At 43.7% G+C, this 17,637-nt stretch overlaps 1 protein-coding gene across 1 annotated transcript in view; it reads right to left on the bottom strand.

Annotated features, from left to right (window-relative positions):
• Positions 1-17,637, bottom strand: part of CATSPER3 (cation channel sperm associated 3) — a 43,431-nt gene that overhangs the window by 10,211 nt on the left and 15,583 nt on the right. The window contains exons 3-7 of the mRNA XM_005890400.2: positions 4,622-4,861; positions 2,660-2,842; positions 1,802-1,942; positions 1,327-1,446; positions 84-241 (exon numbers count right to left, since the gene is read on the bottom strand). Coding sequence (XP_005890462.1) covers positions 84-241; positions 1,327-1,446; positions 1,802-1,942; positions 2,660-2,842; positions 4,622-4,861 — 842 coding nt within the window. The remainder of the gene's footprint in view (positions 1-83; positions 242-1,326; positions 1,447-1,801; positions 1,943-2,659; positions 2,843-4,621; positions 4,862-17,637) is intronic.

Raw genomic sequence — 17,637 nt, 5'->3', positions numbered from 1 at the left:
AAGGACCTGGCTCTGCCTTCCCTGCACATCAGCCAGCACCCCACCAGGACCCGTGGGCCAGGGTCAGGGGGGCTGGGACTGACTTGTGGATGGTAGCATCCTGGTTGTCCAGGGTGGACAAGTAGATGTCAATGAAGGGCAGGCTAGTGCCAAAATCATCCAAGACCATGGGGTCAGTGTGCCGCAAAGTCTTCTTAAACTTCTCCACCAGTTCAGTGAAACTCTTGTGGTCAAGATCTTTCTAGAGAGAGGAGCATAAACAGAGCAGCACGACGAGAGTCTTGCTACACAAAGACCTGGGGACCCTCCACGAGGAGCACAGGCAGAGGCCTGACCCTGGCCCCCAGATGAGTCCTGAGTACAAGCACAGGCCACCCCAACCCCTTCTGGGCCTGGACCCCCCTGCCTGGGGCCACCTGGTGAGCTACTACACCTGACGTGAGGACAACTGACCTGGCATGAGGACCGGTGACATGGAAGGAACTGGGATAGCCTGAGCACGGCTCAGCATTTCACCCTGTTGTGGACAAGTCTCAGACACACAAAACAGGAGGACGTCTCCACCTCGGAGAGGAGGCTGAGGAGAGGGGCACTGGCCTCACGGGGAGAAAGGGGCAGTGGTTCAGGACCTGGCTGGGCACTCCAGGCAGCTCAGAGGGCTTCAGCCCTCACAGTTGTATCATGCTTGACAGAAAATCTCCAGCCCATTGAACTCATTCTTGTTCCAGTTTAGAAAAACTGAGGTTAGTAACACCTGTCAGTAACACCCCATGACCTCCCCCGCTCCGCGACCGGGAATGGAGCCTGCTTGGCACCCAGTGAATCCTCGGGAACAAGACTGCTCAAGGCCAAGGGCCCAGCAATGGAGTGTTGCCCATGAAGGAGGGAAATGTTAGCGCTTCCCTCGTGGCTCAGATAGTAAAGAATCTGTCTGCAATGCAGGAGACCTGGGTTCAATCCCTGGGTCAGGAAGATTCCCTGGAAAAGGAAATGGCAACCCACTCCAGTATGCTTGCCTGGGAAATCCCATGGACAGAGGAGCCGGGTGGGCTATAGTCCATGGCCCAGCAATGGAGTGTTGCCTATGAAGGAGGGAAATAGTATAATCACAACACTCAACACTTGAAGAGGTCCAGAGAAAATACAAAAAGGTAGAGAACACAGTCTGACTCTGAAAACTAGAGAGAGGTGGGCAGCCGACTCTCCAAATGCACAGATGCCTAAGGCCCCCCACCTTCCACCCCGGCCCCCAGGCCCGTCTTCCTGACCATCCCTTCAGCCCTGACTGTCCCTCTGCTTGTCTGCCTGCCCATGGAGACAGCCTACCTGGGTCTGCATCAGCTTGCTGACTTCTTCTTGCTGCCGCTTCAAAATCACCTGCTTCTCTTCCATGAGGTTCATGCGTCTCTCCAGCATCAGCTCCCGCTCAAACTTTTTGATGGAGTCCTAGAGGGCAGGAGGATGGAGGTAAGATGCAGGGCTCTCCCTGTGCACCATCCCCACCTCCCTCTTCCCCAGTCTCCCACTGCCACTCAGGCCCCTCAGCAGGAGGACCCCCTCACAGGGCCAGCCCCCAACTCAAGCTGCCCGCTGCAGCTGCAATGACCTCCCAAGTACCTGTCCTGCTGGCCACCATCATGAGGGGGGCTCAGGGAGAAGGGTTGCGCCGGCATAGAGATGGGCCCACCTGGTCCCCTCCCTTCCAATTCCAGAGCGAGACGGCTCAGAGATGATCCACCTGCCACACTTAACCAACACCACCCCGCCCCCGCCCCACCAATCCTTACAAGCGCCACCTCACCTCAGTGTGGATGATCATCACACCCACAAACATGCTGAGGAAGACAAAGGAGGCAAGCAAGATAAAGATGATGGTGAATGAACGGCTCAGAATCAAATTCCGGGCATCCAGCTGCTCCTGCAGGTCTGTCCAGCCATCGACCTACTCAGGCAGGGCAAGTGCCAAGGCTCAGGGGGGCAGGCCTCCTGCTCACCTGCCCTAGGGGAGCCCTGGCCCTACTGAGGAGCAGGCTGGCTCTTCTTCCACATCAGCCCCTCCACATCACACCCCCTAATCCACCGACTCCATTGCATACAGGCTGGCAGAGATGCAGGGCACCACTGGGTGTGGGCACTTCTGTCCAATGTGCCCTAAGGGCTCTTCTCCAAAAGGCCTTCCAGCTTTCCCCAAGAGACACTGCCCCTCTGCCAGGCCCTCCTTTGGAAAAGACCTCAATCTTGCCAGAACCCAGTAGAATCTAGACTTTGAGACAGGTTTTGCAGACTTATTCTGCATGGATTTGTGACAGCCTATTCCCCAAAAGGCTTTGTGATGTGGGTTTTCCTCCTAAATTACACTTCAATTAGGATGAATTATCTTTTGAGAACTTTTGAAAAGTTTTACCACCCCATGGGGCAAATAGGAATGCTGTAGGGAGTCACAAGATTAGAGTCAGTGATGGACTCTTGGCCAGGGTGCTAGCCTGTGCCTTGTCCTGGGAGACCATTCCTCAGCTTCCCCCCAACCCCAGCTAAGTGTCTGAGTGTGGGAAAGACCCCAAGTGAGGCCCAGCATGTCCACACACTCGCACCAGCTGCCAGTCCCCTTTCAAGGCCCCTGCCTGACCCCCACCCCCGCCACTGTTCCCAAACATGGTACCGTGGCCAAGCTGAAGAGAGTGAAGAAGGCCAAAGCCAGGTTCCCCCAGTTATTCATGTCACCCCCTTCTGGAAGTCCAAACAGGCAGAAGCCCAGGATGGCAAAGATGTACATCAGGACGAAGAATAGGATGAGCACGGAGGCCACGGTGTAGGCTGTCTGCCCCATGGCAGTGATGAGTGTCTGCAAGGCAGAAGCACAAGGGCTAGGTCAGGCTGCCGGCCGGGCTGGGCTCAGAGGACAGCGGTTCAGCCTGTCCCAACCATAGCTGCCCCGGTATCTGGTGCCTTGCCTAGCACATGGTAGATGCTCCATAAATGGTTGAATGAACAAATGGGAGCAGTGTCCAGATTGAGGGCTGGAGCAATCTAACAGTGGTTCACCAGTGCACGGCCTCCATGCTCAGTCACCCATGGGGGGATTGCCCGTGCTGCCCCAGGGCTGGAGTAGTTGCCCCATCAGCACCCCTGAGCTCTCTACTTGAATCCAGCCTGCCTCTGTTCATCCCAGGGTGTCCTGTTTCTGCTCCTCAGCTGAGGGCCAGCCCTGAATGCTCTTCCAGGTCCAGGAGGAGCAGGGGAGCCACCTTGGAAACAGGAATGAAGAGGGCTCAGAGGAGTGGGGCTTCCCAGGTTTTCTGGGCCCCAACTCCCAGGCAGGTCTTCATCTTGTGATCTCAGTCTTCGTCCATGACATGGGTGTTGGTCTTATCTCCCACGCCTCATCGTTCATTCTCCCTGCCCTGGAGTCTTGCATATACGTGTTCAGCTACCTAGATCTGTCCCTGATACCTTGTCAAGGTAGGGAGATGTTCCTATTTCAAGATGCAGGATCAGAAGCTCAGAGAAGCAAAACGCCTCGTCCACAGTCACATTGTGATACACCAGCAGGGCTGGAACCCACTCTCCAGCCCCTTGCATTGTGCCACCATTGTCAACTGCAAAAAATCTTTTTTCTAAGCTGAGAAACTATTAACATAGAAAAGGAGGTACTGGTAGAGCTGGGACCCAGGACGGTGAAGTTCTGACAGTTCGAGGTAAAGTGTGAAGCAGAGAGACAGCCAAGGAGCACTGGGGCTGCCCTGCCTGCAGACCAGTCTGGCAGCTGCCTGCAGGAATAAATGCCCACCCCACACCTCCCTCCTCTCCTTGGAGAAAGAAAACCAGTGTTTGGGGATTCATTCCAAAAGAACTGAGATGTTAAAAAAAAAAAAAAAAAGCTGCCTCCACTCCTGCAAGAGAAACAGAACTTCTTTCCCAAGATTGCCAAGACTAAAGAGGTAAGAACTCATGAAGAACGTGGCAGTGGGACGCAGTGTGCAGGTGAGGTTTGCATGGTCAATAGGCCCAAACAAGCCCCTTCCCAGAGAAGCGTGGGCCTGAGCAGAGCCCGGGCAAACACACTGGGCCCAGGATGAGCGCCTGAGGGTGTGCTTGGGCCACCTCTGACGTGTGCTCTGACACCACTGAGCCAAGTAAAGACCGGCCACCATGTGTCCCCCAGCAGGAGCAGGACTTCCAGAGCTTCCTGAACAAGTCATGAGACCCTCCCCTCAAGAGAAGCTGCAGACTTTTAGTTTTCTGGGGGAAGACGTGAGTGGCCAGACCCATCAAAGAGCTGGAGGCTCCTGGGCACATACTCCAAAGGGTCTGGACCATAAGAAAATCAGTCACTCTGCAGCACGGGAGAGAGGGCAAGATGAGATGGACTCGAGTCAGAACAACTTTCAAAGGTCAGCTCCAGTATCTAACTGCTGAGTGACTGTGGGTCTCAGTTTCTTCATCTGTAAAATGGAGCTAACACCTTTCCTAGAATCATTTAAGGGTGAAATGAGATAAAACAGGTAAAGATCAACCTCCCACACAAGAGGACTCAATCACCGTAGGAGAGAAACAGAAGTACCATTTCATCGGGGGCCCAATTGCCCGCACATGCACAGCCACAGCACTCCAGGCCACTCACCCGGATGCCGCGGCTGTAGGTGATAAGCTTGAGGATGCGCAGGGACTGCACACCGTCGGCGATGTTGAGGTAGGGGTAGTGCTTGCCCTTGATCTTGCGGAGACTGTAGGGGATGAAGATGATGATGATAATGACCACATCGAGCAGGTTGTAGCCATCCTTCCAGTAGCTGATGGGGTCCACATAGAGTTTCATGCAGAACTCAGAGCTATAGATGGACACAAAGATGAGCTCTGAGACCTGCAGGGGTGGCGAAAGTGGCAGGGTCAGACCAAGCTGCACACCTTCCCCTGCCTGGGCCACCCGATGAGGGGTGTGTGTTGGCAGGGGGAGGATGCTCCTAAGTCAGCCACAGGACAGAGAAACCCAGGCAGAGTCCCAGGCACACAGTGGACACAGAGTGCCTGATTCCCTTCTCCTTCGGAGTCTTCCCTACCCTGTGGCCCCGACCCAGAGAACTTGGGAATGATTGACCGTCAGAATGACTATCGAGGTCCAGTGGGAAGTATACATCAGGCAACACAGAAGGAAGGTTCCCAAAGAGAAGATTCCAAGAGCCTTCTGGCCAACTTTAATACCCAGATGAACAGAGATGAACTATTCACACATCTACTTATATTTACTCTATTATCACACCCACTTAAAATCAGTTAACTAATCTGCTTCTGAAGAATGTTCTGCTTATTTTCAACTGTTACACCTTATGAAACAACCTTATTCAAATTCTTCTTATGTATGAACAATTCCAGGGGATTTTATTTTACCAAAACACACTTTTTGAGGCATCTAAGTTTTTGCTTATCATCAATGCATTCATTCATTGAGGAAGTGTTGATTAAGCCTCTACCACATGCCAAGCGCTGTTTCAGGTATAAAGAAACACAACAGTGAATGAGACAGAGAATGTCCAGCCCCCATGAAACTGACAGTCTAGTTGGAGAGACAGAAATGAAGGTTTAGACAAATACATATATCCCATCACACAGGAAGGAAAGTGGAATGGCCACAAGGGAGAAAGGGACTGGTCAGGTGGGGAAGGGCGGTCATGACAGCTACTTAGAAAAGGTGCAGAGCGGAGGCCTTGCTAAAGCCAGGAATGCAGCCATAACAAAATCTAGGAGAATACTTCCCAGGGGTGTGCACAAGCGTCCTAAAGTGAGAAAGGAACAGCAGAGCCAGGGTGGCTAGAACAGAAAGGGGCGAGCAGAGCAGGAGATGAAGGTGGAGAGGCCAGCTGTGTAGGGAGGGCCTGGCAGGCCTGGGGAAGGCTGTGAACTTTAACCTCAGCCTTGGAGCTGGAGCAAGGAAGTGATGTGAACTGATTTACATTTTTAAGAGATCTCCATCGAAATGACAGAGTAGGGAAACTGGCGGGAATAGCGACAGGGAGGCAAGTTAGGAAGGAGGTGATAGACAGTAGAAGAATTAATTCTAGCATCACTCAGGCAAGAGACTGGGTTAGATTGCATTGGACTGGGGAACAGTGTGGGGCTGAAGAGAAGAGGACAGATTCCAGATGTATTCTGTTAGCAGTCATGACAGGACTTTCTGAGGGACTCAGGGATGTACAGAAGGCAAGGAAGATTCCTCACACAGAGCAACCAGGTAAATGCTGATGCCTTTAACGGAGATGAGTTTGGGGTGGGTTGAAGTGGGGAGCTAGCAAGAGTTTCTAGAGGGAAATAGAAAAGGTTTTGAGATACACCACCTTTTAAATATGTCAGATGCTATCACTGGAAATTATAGCTCAAGCCACAACTATCCATTTGGATTACATTAGGGCCTCTGGTGGTGTTATTTGTCCTGTACACTTCTATTTGTGGTCTCCACATGGCAACCATTTATATACACTTTTATGTTTGTTAACTACAATGAAACATTTAGATACACAAAAAGATGTAAAAGAATAATATAATGAACAACCATATACTATTATACCATTTAGCTTAAGAAATAAAATATTACCATTACAGACAGAACCTCACATTGATCAAATCCCCTTCCCTTTCCACAAAAGCAAGCCTATTTCAAATCTGGAGTATGCCTTGCTCTTATATTTTATACTTTTACCACATATGTATCCCCAAAAGTGCATGGTATGGTTCTGCATCTTTCATATACTACATAAATTGCATATACACTAAAGCATCCTTTGGGAAATTTTTTTATTTAAAATTATAAGATTCATCCATGTTGATCTATGTAAACCTAGTTTAGAGTTTCCCCACTGTTTAGCAATTCCACTTATGAAAATATTAAAATTTTTTAAATCTAGATACCCATTGGGTGATATTCAGCTTCTTTGTAATTTTTTACCTATAAAAGCACAAAAAGTTTGAGCAAAAATACAGGGCCATTTAAAAAGCAGACTTGAGGTCCTGTGCCCCTGGGCCCTCCTCTCAGCCAGAGCATAGGTAAGATGCCTGGGAGTACAGTGTCCTTGAACCTATGAATAGATCCTCCGTGCCCCCAGGGACTCCTGCCCACACCACAGCCAGTTGTGAGCACCCCTCGGGCTCCCAGCTGCTGGAGCACCCAAAAGGGAATTCTCCTATTTGCTAAGATTCTACTGTGCCTGGTGATTATGATCTGCCTCAATCGGTGATTGAATGATATTTACTAGTATCTTATTTATCATCTATGTGTATTACCTGTACATCAAGATAGAGATTACCAACTGGCCTTGGAGTGATTTCTTCCAGACCCTCATAGTAGTCACCCTCTACCTGATCACCCGTCTTGTTGTCCTTGTTGAGAGAGGAAATCACTCCAAAATCATCACGGGGTAACTGGGTCTAATCGTGGGTGACTATGTGGCTCTAACAGCCATGTGACCTTCCCCTTGTGACAGCAAAGACACAGCGGCCCCACTAACCCTGTAGAATGCCGGGTGTAGGTGAATTTCTTTCATTTATCTCTGAAACCTGCAAATAACACCTCCACCGAAATAACTGCCTGCCCCTACGACACCCCCAGCCAACTCGCAGCCCCATGCTTTATTGTACACACATTGTCCTCTGTTACAACATAGGAATAGAATTACCTGATTGTAAAATATGAGCATCTTCAGCTTCACTGAATATTGCCAAATTGTATTCTGAAGCGGTTGTACCAACTTACTTTAATAGCAACAATGGTTCTTTTTTTTACGTCCTCACCAACACTTCCTACTGTTGGACTTCTTAATTTTTATTAATCTGATGGAGTGATATCTTATTTTTCATTTTGTCTTTCCTCTAATTATTCATAAAATTGGGCATCTTTTTATGTGTTTACTGAACTGCCTATTCCTAATTTGTCCCCAGATTTTTTGCTGGATTGTCTTTTGCTTCTTGATTTGAAAGAAAATATATCCACATACTTTGAATCCTAATCCTTTACCTGATACATGCAGGTAAGGTTTCAAATAGCTTCTCCTACACTGACTTATCTTTTCACCTCTTTAATGATCTTCTGATGAACACAAGTTTAAAGTTTTAATGGAATCAAATTAACCAAACTTTTTCTTCACTGCTTATATATTTCATACCTTAAAATTCCTTTCCCTCCTGAGATCATATAAATCTTCTATATTTTCTTCCAAACATTCTGAAGTTTCACTTTTCAAGTTAGGTCTTTAGCTGTGTATGCTGGAAGGTAGAGATCCAACTGGAGTGTTTTCCTCCATAGGTACTGTTTAATGAAGAAACCCTTCCACCACTCATTTGCAGGGCCATCTCTCAGGGGCCAGGTTTTCATCCCAGCCAGGTCTGATTCTGAGTACTCTGTCCTGTTCCCCTGGTCTATTTGTCTATCTGTGTTGTCTATTCATGCATTGTCATCCTGCTTAGTTACTAATAGGCCTTACAGAAAGACTCATAGAAAGCCTTATAGAAAGACTTCTCCCCTTTTCACTTTAAAAACCATCTTGGTTTTCCTTTCTTTCATTCTTTCATCTAAATTTTAGCATTGGCTTTTGGCAACCCATAAAAAATCCTGCCAGATTTATTATTGGAATTGCACTGATATTAAATAGTTTAACCGGGGGAGACTGCATCTTGAAGAAACTGGGTCTTTCTATGCATGATCTAATATATCCTTCCATTTCTCTATATCTTCTTTAATAACCTTTATATATTTCTTTCTCTTTAAAAATCTCACAATACTTTTATTAGATTTGCCTCTAATACTTTCTGTATCTTATAAGTGCTATGTCTTTTGTTGCTGATATATTAAATATATTTTATTTCTTAATCATATATCCACCAAATTTTCTGGACTTTATTAACTTATTAATTTTATTAACTTTATATTTATTCCAGATTCTTTGAGGATTTCTATGCAGAAATCATAACACCTGCGAATAATTACAGTCTTTTAAAACTTTCTAATTCTTAATTTTTTTTATTCCTTTTCCTTGTATTATACATTGGCTAAGACACTGATACAAATCTTGTCAAGAATAACTGGACTATAGCTTTAAAAAAATACTGTTACAATTTCACCATTGAGTGTGAACTTTGATATAGGTTTTTCATAGGTACTCTTAATTACTTTAAAACAAATCCTTTCTATCCCTAGTTTGATAAATTTTTATCATGAAAGATACTCAAGATAAACTGTTTTATGCATCTCTTAAAGTGATTTTATTGGACTTTTTTCTCCTTTAGTATTTTAAGCTAGTTAATAAAATACCTAGATTTTTATAATACTTGGATTCCTGGAAAAGCCCAACTTGGCAATGTTACATATTACCTTCTTCATATATTTTTAAAACTTCAGTTTCCTAATATTCTGTTTGGGATTGTAATGTCCAAGTTCATGATATTGGGCATAATTTTCCTTTTTCATTTTGTCATTGAGTAGTTTTGGCATGAAGGTTATACTAAGTCGTCCCTTAGTATTCCCAGGGGATTGGTTCCAGGACTATCCCACAGATGCCAAAATCCAAGGATGCTCAAGTCCCTTATAAAATATGGCATGGTATTCGCATATAAGCTACACATACTCTCCCCACATACTTTAAAACATTTTTAGATTACTTACATTGTTGTTGTTCAGTCGCTAAGTTGTGTCTGACTCTGCTACCCTACGGACTGCAGCACTCCAGGCTTCCCTGTCCTTCACTTTTCGGAGTTTGCTGAAACTCATGTCCATTGAGTCAGTGATCCTATCCAACCGTCTCATCCTCTGTTGCCCCTTCTCCTTTTGCCTGCAATCTTTCCCAGCATCAGAGTCTTTTCAAGTGAGTCGGCTCTTCCCAGCAGGTGGCAAAAGTATTAGAGCTTCAGCCTCAGCATCAGTCCTTCCACTGAATATTCAGGGTTGACCAGGATTAACTGGTTAGATCTTCCTGCAGTCCAAGGGTCTCTCAAGAGTCTTCTCCAGCACCACAGTTCAAAAGCATCAATTCTTCGGCACTCAGCCTTCATTATGTTCCAACTCTCACATCTGTACATGACTACTGGAAAAACCATACCTGGAACTTTGTCAGCTAAATGATCTCTCTGCTTCTGAATACACTGTCTAGGTTTGTCATAGCTTTCCTTCCAAGGAGCAGTACAGTTCAGTCGCTCAGTCGTGTCTGACTCTGCAACGCCATGGACTGCGGCACACCAAGCTTCCCTGTCCATTACCAACTCTCAGAACTTGCTCAAACACGTGTCCATTGAGTCGATGATGCCATCCAATCATCTCATCCTATGTCGTCCCCTTCTCCTCTTGCCTTCAATCTTTCCCAGCATCAGGGTCTTTTCCAATGAGTCAGTTCTTCGTACCAAGTGGCCAAAATATTGGGAGCTTCAGCTTCAGCAGCAGTCCTTCCAATGAATATTCAGGACTGATTTTCTTTAGGATAGACTGGTTAGATCTCCTTGCAGTCCAACGGAGTCTCAAGAGTCTTCTCCAACACCACAGTTCAAAAGCATCAATTTTTGGCACTCACCTTTCTTTATAGTCCAACTCTCACATCCATACACGACTACTGGAAAAACCATAAATTTGACGAGATGGGCCTTTGTTGGCAAAGTAATGTCTCTGCTTTTTAATATGCTGTCTAGGTTTGTCATAGTTTTTCTTCCAAGGAACAAGTGTCTTTTAATTTCACTGCAGCCACCATCTGCAGTGATTTTGGAGCCCCCCAAAATAAAGTCTCTCACTGCTTCCATTGTCTCCCCATCTATTTGCCATGAAGTGATATGACCAGATGTCATGATTTTAGTTTTGAATGTTGAGTTTTAAGCCAACTTGTTCACTCTCCTTTTTCACTTTCATCAAGAGGCTCTTTAGTTCTTCTTCGCTTTCTTCCATAAGGGTGGTGTCATCTGTGTATCTGAGGTTATTGATATTTTTCCAGGCAATCTTGATTCCAGTTTGTGCTTCATCCAGCCCGGCATTTGGCATGATGTATTCTGCATATAAGTTAAATAAGCAGGGTGACAATATACAGCTTTGATGTACTCCTTTCCCAATTTGGAACCAGTCTGTTGTTCCATGTCCAGTTCTAACTGTTGCTTCTTGACCTGCATACAGATTTCTCAGGAGGCAGGTCAGGTGGTCTGGTATTTCCTTTTCTTGAAGAATTTTCCACAGTTTGTTGTGATCCACATAGTCAAATGCTCTGATGTAGTCAATAAAGCAGAAACAGATGTTTTTCTGGAACTCTTGCTTTTTCGATGATCCAGTGGATGTTGGCAATCTGCCTTTTCTAAATCCAGCTTGAACATCTGGAAGTTCACAGCTCATACACTGCTGATGTCTGGCTTAGAGAATTTTGAGCATTACTTTGCTAGCATGTAAGAGGAGTACTGGAAAAGGTCAGTTTTCATTCCAATCCCAAAGAAAGGCAATGCCAAAGAATGCTCAAACTCCCACACAATTGCACTCATCTCACATACTAGTAAAGTAATGCTCAAAATTCTCCAAGCCAGGCTTCAGCAATATGTGAACTGTGAACTCTCTGATGTTCAAGCTGGTTTTAGAAAAGGCAGAGGAACCAGAGATCAAATTGCCAACATCCGCTGGATCATCGAAAAAGCAAGAGAGTTCCAGAAAACCATCTATTTCTGCTTTATTGACTATACCAAAGCCTTTGACTATGTGGATCACAACAAACTGTGGGAAATTCTGAAAGAGATGGGAATACCAGACCACCTGACCTGCCTCTTGAGAAATCTGTATGCAGGTCAGGAAGCAACAGTTAGAACTGGACATGGAACAACAGACTGGTTCCAAACAGGAAAAGGAGTACGTCAAGGCTGTATATTGTCACCCTGCTTATTTAACTTATATGCAGAATACATCATGAGAAACAATGGACTGGAAGAAACACAAGCTGGAATCAAGATTGCCAGAAGAAATATCAATAACCTCAGATATGCAGATGACACCACCCTTATGGCAGAAAGTGAAGAGGAACTAAAAAGCCTCTTGATGAAAGTGAAAGTGGAGAGTGAAAAAGTTGGCTTACAGCTCAACATTCAGAAAACGAAGATCATGGCATCCGGTTCCATGACTTCATGGGAAATAGATGGGGAAACAGTGGAAGCAGTGAGAGACTTTATTTTGGGGGCTCCAAAATCACTGCAGATGGTGACTGCAGCCATGAAATTAAAAGATGCTTACTTCTTGGAAGGAAAGTTATGTCCAACCTAGATAGCATATTCAAAAGCACAGACATTACTTAGCCAACAAAGGTCCGTCTAGTCAAGGCTATGGTTTTTCCAGTGGTCATGTATGGATGTGAGAGTTGGACTGTGAAGAAGGCTGAGCACCAAAGAATTGATGCTTTTGAACTGTGGTGTTGGAGAAGACTCTTGAGAGTCCCTTGGACTGCAAGGAGATCCAACCAGTCCATGGCCACCTCATGTGAAGAGTTGACTCATTGGAAAAGACCCTGATGCTGGGAGGATTGTGGGCAGGAGGAGAAGGGGACGACAGAGGATGAGATGGTTGGATGGCATCACTGACTCGATGGACATGAGTTTGGGTAGACTCCGGGAGATGGTGATGGACAGGGAGGCCTGGCGTGCTGTGATTCATGGGGTTGCAAAGAGTCGGACACAACTGAGTGACTGAACTGAACTGAACTGAACTGAAGAGGAGTACAATTGTGCGGTAGTTTGAACATTCTTTGGCATTGTTTTTCTTTGGGACTGGAATGAAAACTGATCTTTTCCAGTCCTGTGGCCACGGCTGAGTTTTGCAAATTTGCTTTCATATTGAGTGAAGCACTTTAACAGCATCATCTTTCAGGATCTGAAATAACTCAACTGGAATTCCATCACCTCCAATAGCTTTGTTCGTAGAGATGCTTCGTAAGGCCCACTTGACTTCACGTTCCAGGATGTCTGGCTCTAAGTGAGTGATCACACCATCGTGGTTATCTGGATCGTTAAAATTTTTTTCGTATAATTCTTCTGTGTATTCTTGCCACCTCTTCTTAATGTCTTCTGCTTCTGTTAGGTCCATACCATTTCTGTCCTTTTTGTGCTCATCTTTGCATGAAATGGTCCCTTGGTATCACTAATTTTCTTGAAGAGATCTCTAATCTTTCCCATTCTATTGTTTTCCTTTATTTCTTTGCACTGATCACTGAGGAAGACTTTCCTATGTCTCCTTGCTATTCTTTGAAGTGAAGTTTGCTCAGTTGTGTCTGACTCTTTGTGACCCCATGGCCTATACAGTTGCATTTAGATGAGTATCTTTCCTTTTCTCCTTTCCCTTAAGCTTCTCTTCTTTTCTCACATGTTTGTAAGGCCTCCTCAGACAACCATTTTGCCTTTTTGCATTCTTTTTCTTGGGGATGGTCTTGATCACTGCCTCCTGTACAATGTCACAAACCTCCATCCATAGTCCTTCAGGCACTGTCTTTCAGATCTAATCCCTTGAATCTATTTGTCACTTCCACTGTATAGTCATAAGGGATTTGATTTAGGTCATACCTGAATGGTCTAATGGTTTTCCCTTCTTTCTTCAATTTAAGTCTGAATTTGGCAATAAGTTCATGATCTGAGCTACAGTCAGCTCCCAGTCTTGTTTTTGCTGACTATATAGAGCTTCTCCATCTTTGGCTGCAAAGGATATAATCAATCTGATTTTGGTATTCTTGGCAAAATTCTGTTAGCTTTTGCCCTGCTTCATTTCGTACTCCAAGGCGAAATTTGCCTATTACTCCAGGTCTCTCTTGACTTCCTACTTTTGCATTCCAGTCCCCCATAATGAAAAGGACATCTTTTGGGGGGTGTTAGTTCTAGAAGGTCTTATAGGTCTTCACAGAACCATTCAAGTTCAGCTTCTTCAGCATTACCAGTTGGGGCATAGACTTGGATTACCCTGATATTGAATGGTTTTCCTTAGAAATGAACGGAGATCATTCTGTCATTTTTGAGATTGCACCCACCATAGTGCATTTTGGACTCTTTTGTTGACTATGATGGTGACTCCATTTCTTCTAAGGGATTCTTGCCCACAGTAGTAGATATAATGGTCATCTGAATTAAATTCTCCCATTCCAGTCCATTTTAGTTTGCTGATTCCTACAGTGTCGATGTTCACTCTTGCCACCTCCTGTTTCACCATCTCCAATTTACCATGATTCATGGACCTAACATTCCAGGTTCCTATGCAATATTGTTCTTTATAGCATCGGACTTTACTTCCATCACCAGTCACATCCATAACTGGGCGTTGTTTTCACTTTGGCTCCCTCTCTTCATTCTTTCTGGTGTTATTTCTCCGCTCTTCTCCAGTAGCATATTGGGCACCTACCGACCTGGGGAGTTCATCTTGCAGTGTCCTATGTTTTTGCCTTTCCATACTGTTTGAGGTTCTCAAGGCAAGAATACTGAAGTAGTTTGCCATTCCCTTCTCCAGTGGACCTTGTCAAAACTGTCTATCATGACCTATCCGTCTTGGGTGGCCCTACACTGCATGGCTCATAGCTTCTTCTTAAATAGATACTTTCTATTTCCATATCATTTTATTTCATAAATTTGATGCTAATTGTGATAAAAATGTTTCATTGCTTTCAACATGACAGGAAATATGGGAATGGCATTTCTGTTTCAGCAATAGAACCAGCAGCTTATCTTTGCAGAAAATGTATTCAGAAGGATTCTTCATCTGGTAAATGACACCCAGAGCAGTCCGGGGACAGTTACATAACCTACATCATTGTGATGTTTCTTCCCAACCGGACAACCAGCACCGTGAATGACAGCTCACAGCTTTTGCATGTAGATAACAAGCTGTCCCTCCATCAGTTGATGAAGAGATTATTTTTCTCCCCCCTGAAAGGTTGTGGCACCCTTGTCAAGAGTCAATTGGCCATAGGTATTTGGATTTATTTCTAGAATGTCAACTCTATTCTATAGGTTTGTATCTGTCCTGTGAGTACCACACTCTTTTCATTATTGTATCTCTGTAGAAAGTGTTTTGGGGGCTTCCCTCATAGCTCATTCAGTAAAGAATCCTCCTGCAATGCAGGAGACTCAGTTCTATTACTGGGTCCAGAAGATCTCCTGGAGAGGGACATGGCAACCTACTCCAGTATTCCTGCTTGGAAAATCCCATGGATATAGAAGTGTGGCATGCTACAGTCCATGGGGTTGCAAGAATCAGACACAACTTAGCGAATAAGCCAACACAGAAAGTTTCTGAAGTCAGAAAATGCAAGTTCTCCAACTTTTGTTCTTCATTTTCAATGTTTTCTTGGCTATTCACAGTCATATGGATTTAAGAATCTGGTTTTCAATTTCTTTTTTTAAAAGGCCATTGAAATTTTGATAGGAATTGAACTGAATTTGTAGTTCACTTTGGATAGTCCTCTTAACAAGTTTTTTAATCCATGAATATAGGATGCTGTTACATTTTTTATTTAGGTTTTAATTTCTTTTAGCAATGTTTTATAATTTTCAGTTTATACATCTCTCATCTCCTTGGCTAAATTTATTCCTAGGTATTTTACTATTTTGAATGCTATTGTAAATGGAATTTTCTTAATTTCCTTTTCATAATGTTCCTATCAGTGTACAGAAATACAACAAATTTTGGTTGTTAATCTTGTATCCTGCAATTTTACCGAATTCATTTAATAGCTCAAATAGTTGAGTTTGTGTATGGATGTATTTTTTAGAATTTTTTATATATAAGATCAAGTCAAATTTAGGTAATTTTGGTTCTTCCTTTCCAATTTGGATAACTTTCAGTTCTTTTTCTTGCCTAATTGCTCTGGCTAGAACTTTCAGTACAATGTTGAATAATGGAGAAAGCAGGCATTTGTCTTGTTCTTAATCTCAAAGGACGGATTTTCAGTCTTTTACCATTGAGTATTATGTTAGCTGTGGGATTTCTTCATAATTACCCATTATCAAATTAAGAAATTTCCTTTCCATTTCTAGTTTGTTTGTTTGTTTTTTAACCATGAAAGGGTGTTGAGTTTCGTCAAATGCTTTTTCAGTTATCTATTGAGGTAATTTTGTTTCCTTCATTCTACTGATGTATTACATTCATTGCTTTTCCTAAGCTGAACCACCCTTGCATTCCTGGGATAAATTCCACTTAGTCATGGTATATAACCTTTTTAAGTACATTTCTGGGCTCAGATATATCTTGAGGATTAATGCATCTATATTTGTAGGGATGTTGGTCTCTTTATTTCTTGTGATGTCTTTGGCTTTGGTCTCAGGGTAATGTTGGCCTCATGGAATGAATTCAGAAATATTTCCTCTTCTCCTACTTTTGCAAGAGTCTGAGGAGGATTGGTGTTCATTGTTTTTTAAATGCAGGGTAAAATTAACCAGCAAAGCCATCCAGTTCTGGGCATTTCTTTGTTGCGAGGCTTTTGATTAATGATTCAACTTCTTTATTTATAGGTCTGTTTCAGTATGTCTGTTTTCTATTTTTTCTTAAATCAGTTTGGTAGGTGGTATGTTTCTAGGACTTTGTCCATTTCATCTAGATTATCTAATTCATCGGTATACAAAGTGTTCACAGTATTCTTATATAAAACTTTTTATTTCTATAAGGTCAGTAGTAATGTCCCAGCTTTTCATTTCTCTCATTATTGAGTCTTCTTATTTTTAGTCAGTCTAGCTAAAAGCTTATGAGTTTTGCTGATCTCTTCAAAGAACTGAACTTTAATCTTTTATTTTATTGACTTTTCTCTATTATCTCTCTATTCTCTATTTTGTTTCACACTCTAATCTTTTTTATTATTATTAAAGAATTTATGCAGCCTCCCTGGACTTGAGTCTTGCCAATTTTTTCTTTTGTGTGTGTGTGGCTATGCTGGGTCTTTGTTGCTGTGCAGGCTTTTCTCCAGGTGTGGGGGCTACTCTCTAGTTGCACTGTGTGGGTTGCTCATTGCATTGGCTTCCCTTGTTGCAAAGCACAGGCTCTAGGGCATGCAGGCTTCAGAAGCTGTGGAGCGTGGGCTCAGCAGCTGAGCTCCCAAGCACAGGCTCAGTGGGCTTAGTTGCCCTGTGGCATGTGGGATCTTCCCAGATCAGGGATCAAACCCATGTCTCCTGCATGGGCAGGTGAATTGTTTACCACTGAGCCACCAGGGAAGTCCATTCTAATCTTTTTCACTTCTTTTCTTCAGCTAGCTTTGAGTTTAGTTTGTTCTTTTTCCAGTTCCTTAAGGTGTAAAATTAGGTTATTAATTTGAGATCTTTCGTTATAATGCAGACATTTACAGGTATAAATATTGCTCTGAGTACTGCTTCTGTTGCAACCTGTAAGTTTCATTATGCTGTATTTTCATGTTCATTTGTCTTAAAGTATTTTCTAAACTCCTTTGTAATTTCCTCTTTGACCTATTATTTAATAGTTTGTGGTTTAATTTTCATATATTTGGAAATTTTTCAGTTTTTCCTGCTTTTGTTGATTTTCAGTTTCATTCCATAACTGTCAGGAAAGGTAATGTGTATGATTTCAATATTTTTTAATTTATTGAGACTTGTTTTGTTGCCTAATATGTGGTCTATCCTAGTAAATGCTTCATATGTACTTGAGAAAACTATTATATCTTCTTG

Source organism: Bos mutus, chromosome 7 (assembly GCF_027580195.1).
Source record: "Bos mutus isolate GX-2022 chromosome 7, NWIPB_WYAK_1.1, whole genome shotgun sequence".
NCBI classification, from domain to species: domain Eukaryota; kingdom Metazoa; phylum Chordata; class Mammalia; order Artiodactyla; family Bovidae; genus Bos; species Bos mutus.
The sequence above is the reverse complement of the archived record's forward strand: the minus strand, read 5'-3'. Positions and strand labels throughout refer to the sequence as shown.